Source organism: Octodon degus, unplaced genomic scaffold (genome assembly GCF_000260255.1).
Source record: "Octodon degus isolate 3935 unplaced genomic scaffold, OctDeg1.0 scaffold00075, whole genome shotgun sequence".
NCBI lineage: Eukaryota > Metazoa > Chordata > Mammalia > Rodentia > Octodontidae > Octodon > Octodon degus.
In genome coordinates this window covers 747,913-760,164 of record NW_004524651.1, presented here as the reverse complement: position 1 = coordinate 760,164, position 12,252 = coordinate 747,913, and the positions used below count along the sequence as shown (strand labels likewise).

At 47.6% G+C, this 12,252-nt stretch overlaps 1 protein-coding gene across 2 annotated transcripts in view; it reads left to right on the top strand.

Annotated features, from left to right (window-relative positions):
* Ttc39c (tetratricopeptide repeat domain 39C) overlaps positions 1-12,252 on the top strand; it is a 41,081-nt gene extending 28,829 nt beyond the window's left edge. For both annotated transcript variants that reach the window (XM_023720426.1, XM_023720427.1), the window contains 6 exons: positions 2,743-2,852; positions 3,860-3,983; positions 8,866-8,963; positions 9,979-10,083; positions 10,555-10,593; positions 11,686-12,252. In XM_023720426.1, the coding sequence (XP_023576194.1) occupies positions 2,743-2,852; positions 3,860-3,983; positions 8,866-8,963; positions 9,979-10,083; positions 10,555-10,593; positions 11,686-11,775 (566 nt within the window). In that variant the 3' untranslated portion in view covers positions 11,776-12,252. The remainder of the gene's footprint in view (positions 1-2,742; positions 2,853-3,859; positions 3,984-8,865; positions 8,964-9,978; positions 10,084-10,554; positions 10,594-11,685) is intronic.

Genomic DNA, 12,252 nt, shown 5'->3' with positions numbered 1-12,252 from the left:
CGGCCCGCAGCCCCACCTTTCCTGCTGTACCTGTGCAGTCCTCTGCTCTGTCTCAGAAATAACCATCCTGAGGGGTTCCTAGATTTGGGACATTTTGCCATTCATGGCCTCCACCTTCCTTTATTCCCTTTCTGCCTTTGCTGTATTTTTTAATTAGGAATTTTCAATAATTTTTGAGAATTGAACATGTCTTTTTATCATGTTACTATATTTGTTTGGTAGGTGTCCTGTGTTAGAAAGTTGAATATGTTTGAGTCTTGCTCCGTCCGATTAATTCCTTTGTATTACAGTGCCATGTTATGAAGGCCTGGTGTTTGAACACCTATGATTTCTGTTTCACAGGGTTTTGGGCCCTTGTATGAGATAGTTGAGGATACACTGCCACCTAGTGGACAAAGGTGTTATCTGCTCCCGTGAAACAGAAGCGCTGCATGGCTTGGAATTGTAGGGGTGCAGAACCAGAGGAGTTTCACTTTCCTGCCTTTAAGAAACTGTATGGATACCTTTTCCGGTTTCTGTAATGATGAACTCTCCTTACTCGGCCACATAAGTGATTCTTAAAGTTCAAGACTAACCCAGACTTTTTTTTGGTGCTAAGATTGGCATAGTTTTACCCTCTCTCAAAATTTAAAAACTAAAAAGGGGTGAGGATGTAGCCTGGTGAAAAAGCCTTAGGACCTATTCCCAGCTCCACCTTAGAAAGAACCTCCAGCTGTCTGCAAGAGAAGTTAGGTGGAGCTCTTCTACTCCTCCGGCTCTGAGGCATTGCGATTTTAGGCCGTTTGGGGTGTTTTCAACCCTAGTTGATTTTCTCTTTCCCCTTCCATAGGCCCCGGGTCTACCGATCTCTTGCTCAGGGCAAAACACAGGCACACATATATTTTAGTTACAAGGGGCACCAGGATGGTCAAAACCCAGTGCTGGGCTGGGCCCACGAGGCTGGTGTCTTTGGCTGTTACTAGGTGTACAGCTTGATGGGAGTGGAGAGCTGGGGGGAGTGGTAGAAGGGGGTGGGGGTGGGGCTGGGGGGCAACAAGGGTTGGGGCGTAGCTGGTGGGGGAGGAGGTGCCAGCAGCTGCAGGAGGCAGGGGGTGAACTGCCCACACGGCCGGCCGGCTGGCCAGCCGAGGCTCAGGGGTGGAGGAGCGGTGCGTTACTGGAAAAGCACCAGGAGCAGATCGGTTAGCTGGTGACCTGATTGCCCCCTGCTGCTACAGAGCTAGGCGGAATTTGCACAAGTCACAAGTTATCTTTCTTTGCTACTTTGCAAGCTATTTGCAGGTCTTAGCTCTGACTCGAGATTAACGTGTCCTTTAGCCAGCCAGCGCCCTCACCACAAGTCATGTAGGCCAGGGAGAGACTTGCAGTTTATTTTTGTGCCAATTTATTAATATTAATTATTGCCTGCTTGTAGTGCACCAAGCAGGTCCACAGCACCCTGGCCTCCCTCTCTCCCTTCCCTCTTTCTCTCTGTTGCCCTTCACTTCCTGGACCTCTGTGTCCCCTGATCAATAAAATAATGAGGTTGCTTACACAAGGCAGCTTCCTTCTGGTGCCGAGATGCTGCTGCCACACCCCACGAGGTCCTTTGGGGTTGCTGCTGGCCGGGGCTGTGCCCCTGGTTGCAAGGGGGTCATTTCTTCCTTGGATGCTTCAGCCTAAGCCCTGACTCCCAGGAGTCTCCTGCCCCTCCTGCCACCTCACATCCTCAGCTTTCTGCAGAAATTGCTTCTGCTTTCTCCGTCCTGCTGATAGGACCCAGCCTCTGACGTGTCCCACGCCTGTGCTCTGCCTCACCAGGCGCACAGGGAAGCACAAGGCCTCCTGGTCCTAGGGGTCGTTGGAGAAAAGAGGTGGAATTTTCAAGTCAGCTTCAGACCCTTCCACCTGGGGAGTAAAAAAAAACCTAGAGCCAAGACAGTAACTAATGAAACATGAACAGAAGTAAATTCCGCATCAGAGGGGTGGAGAGAAGGGAGAGCAAGTATCATGAAGGAGCTGGGGCGAGTGCCAGGTGTGGGGTGTGGAGAAGAGGGAGGGAAGAGGAAGCCACGTCCACGTGGGCCCCAGGGTCGGATGCAGATGTGCGCTGCTCTCAAACACTACCGTGCTGCGAGGCTCAGCCTGACCTCTCCCAGCTCTCTGTATACCACGGAGGAAAAGAGCCTTCTCTCCCCAGCTTTTCTAAAAGTGCTCTGGTTCTCCTGCCCTCTGGCCTGCTGTCACCATATGCTGCATAGCTATGGACCTATGTGTACGATCCCTACAGCTGAGATTGAGATCTTTGGGGTGCAGGCCTGTGTGCCGCTTCTTCATGCGCTGACTGGAAGCGTGTGGAGGTTGGTGGGAGATGAACACATGCAGGACTAATTCATGACTTTTCCCCCAGGACAGGGATGCCTCATGTGCCTCTCTGATCCCCTGAACACCCACTGTCCTTCCTAGAGTCCTTGTTGTTCCACTCTCTGAGCGTGTGGGCTCCATGTAGGATGCATACACTGCGCGGTAGTTAGGATTTTGTCACATACAAAGGTGTCCTCCAGCGAGAGAACGCAGGCACCTGTGCAATAGCTGAACGGAGGGGTGACAGCCGGCAGGATGGGACAGTCCTCTGTGTCCTCTGTGTAGCAGCGTTCAGCCCCATTTGTTCCCGGTTCTTGCTGCCCTCATCACTGCAGGCTTCACTTACTGACGTATGTGTTCTGCTTGAGACTTGAGAAACACAATTCTGGTTTCTTACAGTTTGTCAGGGAGCCACAGGTGATGTGGATGGGGCACAGATGGTCTTTAAAGAAGTTCAGAAACTCTTCAAAAGGAAAAACAATCAGATTGAACAGTTCTCAGTGAAAAAGGTACGTTGGAACTGGTGGACCTGGTGCAGTGTGTATCATGGGCTGCGTAACCCCCACCACTGGAACAAGGTTTGGGGGCCGTGCGCAAACCTGGTGACTTACATGGCCCACAACATGCGGTTCAGCCCCAAGGAAGGAATGTGCTCCTGCAGTCTTCTGCTCTGAGTCAGAAGTGCTCCTTTCGCTTCAAATAATGAAAGCAGATTTGGAAAACTACAAAATGAATAGGCACTGCAGGCCCTGCAGACCTGGGGACCTGTCTGGAGGGGGCTGTGTGCCTGCCAGGGAGGTAGTTTTGGAAGAACCCAGAAGAGGCGCACTGGCCCTCGAGATGGGACGTGTCACGGTTTGCTGTGATAACAGAATAGGAGTGTGAGCGTGGCCAGTGGAAAGCCCCGCACTGGAGCCGTGACCCGAAGTTACCCTGCACTTCCAAGAATAGGATTTCACTAAATTGCCTTGAGTTAAGAAGCATGTCAGCCTCAATTATCCATGATTTCAGTTTTTGAGTTTCTTTTTACTGCATGAGCAGTTTTTTTGGTTTTGTTTTTTAATTTTATTAGTCTTTATTGAGGGAGTACTTCATGAGTTTATTGGAGCATAAGTGAGATTCTGATTTGGAATGCAACTGAGAGCCTGCGACTGAGGAGAACATCTAAAAGTTGATCAATCTGTGGCTGAAATGCATGCAGTCTCACATTGTCCACACAGGCCCGCCGGGCTACTGTATTATACTATAAATGCGGAGGTTTGTAGGAGTCTGGTCTCCACGCCGTGTGTTCAGCACACATACACCTCGGGAGGAGGCTGAGTGCAGTGCTGAGCCTGAGGCACATTGCAGCAAAATTAGAGCAAATCTTTTTAAAATATACACGACTCTTCATTTCAGCTCTGAGGAGAGGATCGTTCGCATTGGCAGTGAGCCCTCTCCATCATGTCTCCCGGGTGTATTTTAGATTTAAAACAGTTCTTAAAATACAGAGCCTGACCAGACTGACTCCTTGCAGGCGGAGAGGTTTCGGAAGCAGACCCCCACCACCGTGCTGTGTGTGCTGGCGTCCATCGAGGTGTTGTACCTGTGGAAGGCGCTGCCCAACTGCTCCTTCTCCAGCCTGCAGAGGATGAGTCAGGGTAAGAACAGCTGCGGGCTGCTTTTGATGTCCGTCAGCATCTTCAGTGCGGCTCTGTCCTTCCAGGATAAAGGCCTTGGGCAGGCTGTGCTGTCTCACGGCGCTGGGGTGGGAGCGCTGGGGTGGATACACATGCTCACCCCATTAGGGGGATGAGGTGGAGCCCTGCCTACACGTGTCTTCAGCTCCACAGTTACGGGGCTTACTGCATATGCTGAGCTTATGTAGCTTATTCCCTATAAAAGTACTTTGTGGTTTGTTCAATTTTGCTGTAATGGGGGTTGAACCCAGAGCCTTCATACTAAGCTACACTATAGCCCTTTTTTTCATTTTTGTTTTGTTCTTTCTGAGGCAGGGTCTCACTGTGTTGCTCAGGCTAGTTTTAAACTTGTAATCCTTCTACCTCAGCCTTCCAGAGTGCAAGGATTTCCAGTGCAAGCCCCACGTTACTTTATATATACGTGTCTGCTCATGGTGACATGGCGTCCAGTTCAATGATTTATGACAAATAGCCTAGCATCCATGGTCAGTCACGACAGAACATTCCCACTGCCCCTGACATTTCTCCTGTGCTTTAGGGTCTACATTCATGGGTTCATTCGGCCTGTCCTTGAACTTGATATAACTGTACTCATACAGGATCTGCTTTCTCGTGCAGAGCTTCACCTGTCCGTCTGAGATGTATCCGTGGGGTGCCTGCACCTGCAGGCCGTTTCTTTCATTGCTGAGTGGTGCTCCAGTGCGGGGCCCTTCCTGCACTGCGCTGCTCTTCACGCACTCATTCTCCTACTGACAGACATTTTTAACAGCAAGAGTACAACTGCTACGTGTGGAAGTGTGCAGCACAAATTTACAAATCTTTTTGCAGAGACATACACATTTGCTTCACTTGGGAAAGTACCTAGGAATGTAATTATAAACCTGCAGCTTTTGATTCATGACTTAGAAAACCCATAAGCCATCGGTAACTATGATAAAGCTATTTTTGTTGCAGCATAAATTTGTAATGAAAGTGGAGTTTTGTTGATTACCAAAGAAATAACATAACCTCTCTTGTAAAGCTTCCATGTAGGCATCAGAATGGCATTTTGTAGCTCAGCAAAGCACCAGCTCCGCAGTGGAGCCGTGGATGTAGGAAAGGCAGCCGGTGTGGTCATGTCCATGTCACAACGCGCAGATGCCCTCTGGACAGCCTGGTGACTTTCCCAGGTCTCCCCGGGGGCTGGTGTCTCTACTTCTGATCTGAGGACAGCATGCTGATCATGGGGAATGGCTTTTGCACCCACACATACAGCTTCACCATCATCAGGAGGGTGTGACCGCAAGCCGAGGCCGCTGAAAGTCGAGTTCATGTCTCCAACAGGATGGCTTCATAGAGAGCCTCTTTGGGGAACGGATTCTCATTCACACATATACCTATGCTGCCCCTCCCCAAAAGAGATCTGGCAGGACCATCTTGGTTTATTCTAGAAATTATCCATCAGCCAAGGTAGAACGTTCAGCAGATTTTTCTGTGGTCGCACTTGTTTTTGACCCAATATATTATTATCTGTTGAATTACATGTTTTTATCATACTTTCCTACAGACGAATTTGCCTATTACTGTATGTAAACAAAAGCAAGAAAGTTTGCCCTCATAGGTCAGAAATTTTCCAATGTTGATATTCCAGGGAGCAAAGAGAACTCTAAAAGCAGTTTCATTCAGTGGCCCCATGGGGACAGCAGGTGTGCAACCTCCCAGTTAGAAAAGAAAAGTCGTTTTCTTGGTATGTTAAGTTCTACTGTGGTCATTTTAAAAAGATTTGCATAATTAAAGTTCTTCCCTTGTGAAAGCAAGTGTGGTCTGTCTACCAACATCTACCTTGAAGGAACAAGGAAGGATCTCAAGGATTTTTTTAATTGCACAAGTGCAGGGTCCTATATTGAGAGAAAACTAAAACAGAAATGAAGTGTAAGGCAGGCAGTAATTGAAAGGCACAGAATATTTACCACTTACATGATTCTTGACTAAATATTCTCTAAACCCCTTTCCAGATTTCAGAATGAACAAACAGCAAACGTCTGTTTGTAGAGAAGGAGGCAGCCTGCAGTGGATATGAGATTGCTTTTGAGTAACTTTTTAGAACGCCAACCCACTCTGGGCTCTGTCCATTGGTTGCTGTCGTTCCCCAGTGCTGGGTGGTAATGCTCAAAGGCACCCAGCCCTGGGGAGCGCAGCGTGGGTCTTTGCAGAGGAAGACCCGAGAGCCCACGGCATGGTTTACAAGCGTTCGTTAGGCTGTCCACCAAGCCTCAGAGTGGTGTGTGTGGAGCGTGTCAGGTCCCTATCTGTAGCAGCCCTTGTCAGCTGTGCTGGGAGGCCACTGACCCTGGCCTTGGAGTGCTGGAGTTTGCATCCTGCCGCCAACCCACCTGCTGCCATCTTTCGTGTTGCGTACTGCTGTGTGCTCTTGGCAGAACAAACGGTGCCCTGTTACACTCTGAGTCATACAGTGTCACCCTGATTCTCGGAGTCCTCTACAGTTCACCATCACATGCAGAAGACGCTGACCTCATTCGGTGGTGGGCAGTGACCACTGCTGCCGTCCCTGGGTCCCTGGGCTCCAGCCATGCTGTCTTCGGTTCCCCCAGCACAGTTGGCCCCGCGGCCTTTGCACGTGCTCTCCTTGTGCCAAGAGGCTCTTCCCCGGTGCCCACCTGGCTCCTGCACGCACTTGCCCACGTCTTACTCATGCTCCCTTGTCTGTGAGGCTGGACCTGCACACAGTCTCACTCCCCTTCCTGACTGGTTTTTTATCTTAGCACTTTTTATTTAACAAATATTCTTTACCTGCCTGTCTTTTGCATCATTTGTTTCCCCTGACATGTAAGATTGGTAAGGCCTGGAATATTTCTTTTCCTGGATTTCCTACATTTTATTTATTTATTTTTAACTTTTTAAAAAAATTATATTTATTTGTGTGTGTGTGTGTGTGTGTGTGTGGCCAGCTCAGCCCACCAGGGGGCGGGGCTGGCTGGCATGTGGTGCTGGGGGATTGAACCGCGGTCCCTGTGCTTTGCTAAGCTTGTTCTAAGTAGGTGCTTTAGACCACTGAGCCATCTCACCAGCCCCCTACATTTTATTTATTGCTAGCATCATAATGCTTTAATATTTTAAGGAATTCACAATTAGTGGAAATAGTCACACTGTTCCAAGGAGTGAAAAGCAAAGAGTCACCGTCTCTTCACCCCAGACACCACCTCTGCAAAAAGCCAAGAGTCACTGTGGCTTGTGGCGACCCTCCAAAGAAGCATTTCTGCACCAATAAGGGAACATCTGTACATGTCTGGTGTGCGTGCGTGCATGCTTGCGTGCGTGTAGACGCAGGGCTGCAGGTCGTGAGGCTCTGCACCTGGGGATTCCACCAGCAACTGACCAAAAACATGCCGCCTGCTGCTGTGAATTGGGCCATTTCCACTAACGTAAGAGGGAGCTTTGGCCTTCCCTGGCTGGCTTGTTTCACTCAGCATCGCGTCCCCAGGTTTACCCCAGTTGTTGCATGCAATAAGAATTCCTTCTTTTTAAAGGCTGAATGACATTCCATGGTGTGTATGCACCGCACCTTCCTTAGTCACCTGATGGCGAGTGTTCACATGGCTTCGGTCTCTTGGCTATTGCAAATCATGGCGCAGCAAACATGGGGCTGCAGGATGGCTTTGAGCTCTGGTCTCGGTGCTGTGAGACAAACTCCCGGGTGAGTTTGTTAGATGGGGTGTTAGTGCTGTCTGTGTCTGAGGGCACACCGGCCCGCTTGCCACGGCAGCCACACCATCCTTCCCACAGTGGCAGGGCTCTGGTCTCTCCCCGTGCACGCCAGCATTTGTCCATCTGTTCTGTTTTGCTCCTCATGGCCATCCCAGCAGATAGGAGGTAATACGTCCTTGGGACCTGGATTTCCATTTGCTAACCGCTAAGATTGTTGAGCCCAGTTTTTCATACATCTGTTGGTCATTTGTGTGTGTTCTCTGGAGAAATGTCTATTTCACTTCATTTTTAATGCCAAGAAGTTTGAAGATGCGGCCTCACGAGGTAGTGCAGCAGCTGGCCTTGAACTCACTGTGTAGCCCGGGTTGGCTTCAGACTCACGGTGAGCCTCCTGCTTGCGTCATCATCAGTGACCCAGAGCTGACACCCACTATCCCCAGAACCATTGTCACCCTGGGCAGAAGGGCTGAGCCCATCACTGCAGGCTCTTTGCTCCTTCGCTCAACATGGCAGCCACTGTTCTTAATGTCGCCATACTTTTGTCTCTTCTGGGATGTCACATAGTTAGAATCCTGCAGTGTGTGGTCTTTTCAGATTAGCTTCTTTCATGTAATAACAACGTAATACAAATTGTGAGGTTTTTCTTTTAAACATAAAGACTGTTCATAAGATTCAGGATACATGAGTAGGTTCCAACAAAAGCCCAAATCATTTGACGTGGTACTCAGCTAAGTGAATAGAATATATAGCATGTATTTCAAGCTTCTAGTCTCAATGGAATACACTAACAAGTTTTAAAATGAATGAAAAAAATCTCCTGGGCCTTAAATCTTACAGCTTTCTCTCTCTACTTCCTCTCTCTCTCTCTCTCTCTCTCTCTCTCTCTCTCTCTCTCTCTCTCTCTGTCTGTGTGCTGGGCTCATGAGAGATTGGCTTTTCTGTCTTTCTCTAATTGGGGATACTCAGTAATGGATGAGGAATGGGGGCTTTCTGAGCTTCTGAGGCAGAAGCCTGAGCTGAAGATGTAGAGGAAGAGTAACACAGTCATTTAAGAATGGGCAATATCTAAGCAATTAACTGCGTGGCTCCTTCTTTCTTTTCCTTTCTTTGGCTCTCATGCCCCCCCCTTCCCTCCAAGCCTGCCACGAAGTGGATGACTCGTCCGTTGTTGGCCTAAAGTATTTGCTCCTCGGTGCCATACACAAGTGTCTGGGGAACTCAGAAGATGCTGCTCAGGTGAGCTGTCACTGTGTGGTGGCTGAAGCAGAGTAAGCCACGACCTTATCCACATTCATGCTTGTGAGGAAAAGGGGAAGAGCGCTCACTACAGCCTCGCCTCCCACTACAACAAGAGCTGGGTCTGCTTTGATTAATGCCGTTTCTGCAGGCACTAGGAGCTGATGATGGGTGAAGTGATGGTTTTCATGTAACTGGATTTCTAGGACTTCTTCATACATGGCCTCTTTTCTGGTGCAAGCTACTTATCAGAGCTGACAGTTTTGAGGGGAAGAGGTGAGGCAGACCATTTGAAGGTGCAGAATGCAGTCTCGTAGTTAAGCAAAAACTAAAGCGATCAGGTGTGTTAGTGAGTGTTCACTTTTCCACTCTTACATCTAGAGATCACTAATGTGGGACCTAAGCCTCTGGCCTCAGCTGGGAATCAGACGCTGGGCCTCAGACATGCTGGGCAGGTGCCCTGTAGCCGTGCTGGCCCCCCACTCGATTAGTTTTTGTTCCAATGTTACTCTGACCACTCTTTGGAAGAGTTCATGGAGAGTAATAGGGGCCTTGTGTTTTCAATCCTAGAATGCTAACCTGCTTACATTTTAAATCTGATTTTGTAGTGTGCAAGTATGATAGTTATTTCATGGCCCTAAATAGATCATGTGCTTAGGTACCAGCAAGACACGCTTGAAACACGTCAGGAGAGGTTTTTTGCTTAAATATTAAAATGGGAATGTTTAGATTTTTAAATGCAGATAAAGATTTTATTTTATTTTATTAGCAGCAGTATTGGTAGGAGTTGGAAAAATAACTTGCACGAATTAGGCTGACTGGTGGGCAGCATACTCTGTTGGAAGTTTATCAGGAAGGCATGTGAACGAGTTCTGAGCTGGGCAGGGAAGGGATAGGAAGGAAGAGAGGAGAGAGGGACAGAAAATCTAATCTCTGTCACAGCTCCTGGGTTGTGACGAGCCTTACACCAAGGAGGAAAATGAATTTGTTCCAGTAACATTTGTATATTTTTCAGTTCTTTCAGCGGGCTGCTAAAGACGAATTGTGTCGTCAGAATAACTTGTACGTTCAGCCGTATGCTTGCTACGAACTTGGCTGTCTCCTATTGGACAAACCAGAGGTAAAGTATTACATGTAGATTTTAATAACGTTTGGCAAGATATACACACAAGCAGGTGCAAAGCATCCTTCATTTTAAAAAAAAAAGTGAACCTAGAGCCCTCTGGTTTTCTTGCCTTCCTCAGTTATACATAGGAAGGGTCCGGGGAGGTTGTGGCTCTGTCTCAGTGTCTTTGAGGAGACTGTGTCCTTGCTGGAACTTGAGTTACATGCATGACTTTCAAACAGAGACAAATTTGAGAGAAACGGTCATTATACCCAGCAGAAAATGCAGTTTTTGCAAATTTAGATAGAAACCTCTATGACCATATTCTTTACCTTAAGTTTTTACTCTTCATGTAGCCTTAATATCTCTATATCTATATCTATCTGTCCTGGGGACTTAGTTCCCATGCCCTCCTATGGCAACATTTTCTGCTTGAATATAAATGAATGTGCCCACTAAGAGATAACATGTTTTTCTTATATTTAGACTGTAGGAAGAGGCAGAACTCTACTTCTTCAAGCAAAGGTAAAAGTCCTGAATCTCCCTCTTTCCCATGGCCCTTCTTTTCCTGTTCACTGTGCATCTGAATGTTTGTATAGAGATGTACCATTCCAGGTTAGTGCTGGAAAGGGCATGAGAGAACTGGTTAATTCAGTGAGCGCTTGGCTTGTAAGTAAAATTTCCAAGATTGTAAAATATTCCAACAAGACATGGTGGCACACGCTTGTAATTCTACCACCTGAGAGGCTGAGGCAGGAGGATTGCCAGGAGTTCGAGGTCAGCCTGAATTGCACAGCAAGACCCTGTCTCAGCAAAACAAAACGAAGATATTCCTATCAGTCTCCAGCCTGTTTTATAAATGCTTTAGTCTTAGTGTTTGGGTGAGCAAATGAACTTTTTTAAGTTTTTGAGGGAGGGTCTCACTTCTTGCAAGGCTAGTCTCAAATTTCTGGGTCCAAGTGAGCTTTCTGTCTCCGCCTCCCAAGGCGGGAATATAAACATGCAGTGTTTTGCGCTGCTCCAGAAAAAAAATGGGACTTTTGATTTCATAACCATGTCCTTAAATTAAGAATTTTGTCGGCCAAGGAGATAGCTCAGCAGCATAAGTGCCTGCCTGGCAAGTGCAGGGTCCTGAGTTTGATCCCTGGAACACACCCAAAATAAAATAAGAATTTCTTAGACTAGTTTAAAATTACTGTTTCAGGGCTGGTGAGATGGCTCAGTGGTCTAAAGCACCTACTTAGAACAAGCTAAGCTAAGCAAAAGCACAGGGACTGCGGTTCAATCCCCAGCCCCACATGCCAGCCAGTCCCACCCCCTGGTGGGCTGAGCTGGCCACACACACAAAATAAATAAATAATTAACTAATTAAAAATAAAATAAAATTACTGTTTCAATAATAATCAGAAAATTTTTCCGAAGAGAACTTTATCAACATTCAGTTTACATTTTAAAACCTAAGTACAGAGTATGAAGTTTCAGCAAAAAACCAAGTGGATGTCAACCTGTCCCAGGAGTGTACAGAATGTGACAGGGGATGCAGTGGCACGGGGCTTCTCCCATCTCCTTGGGCCAACTCAGCTAACCATCCACGCACATCTCTCTCTGGCTCCACAGGAGGATTTCTCTGGCTACGACTTTGAAAACAGACTGCACGTCCGCATCCATGCCGCACTGGCCTCTCTGAGGGAACTGGTTCCTCAGTGACCCGCCTGAGATGGCACCGTCCCTCCCTACCCAGGGCCACACTTTCAAATCAAAGCAGAGGACAGAGCTCTTGTGAAGATCGGCTTTTCTTCTGCAGACCACCTGTGCCAGGGACACGTTTTCCCAACAAAGCTGACATATTAAAGATCTCCTCTTTTAACCATGTACCTAAAAATTGATGGTGGTGATGATGGTGGTGATGGCAGTGTCGGTGGCCATGGTGGCGGTGGTGGTGGTGGTGGCATGGTGATATATCCAGCCACCTGGGGAGAGGGTTAAGTGACCTTGTTCAAACATTTTAGTTTTGTGATTTATTATTTTTAAAATAAAATCGAACTAAATATTCATCCTGTGACCTCATAGGAATGCCTACCTTAAGCACACGCCTGAATAGGTCACATGACATGGTACCTGTGACATTATCAATACTGTTATTAACGATAGCATTTATATTGTGTTTTAAAAAATAAAAGTGCA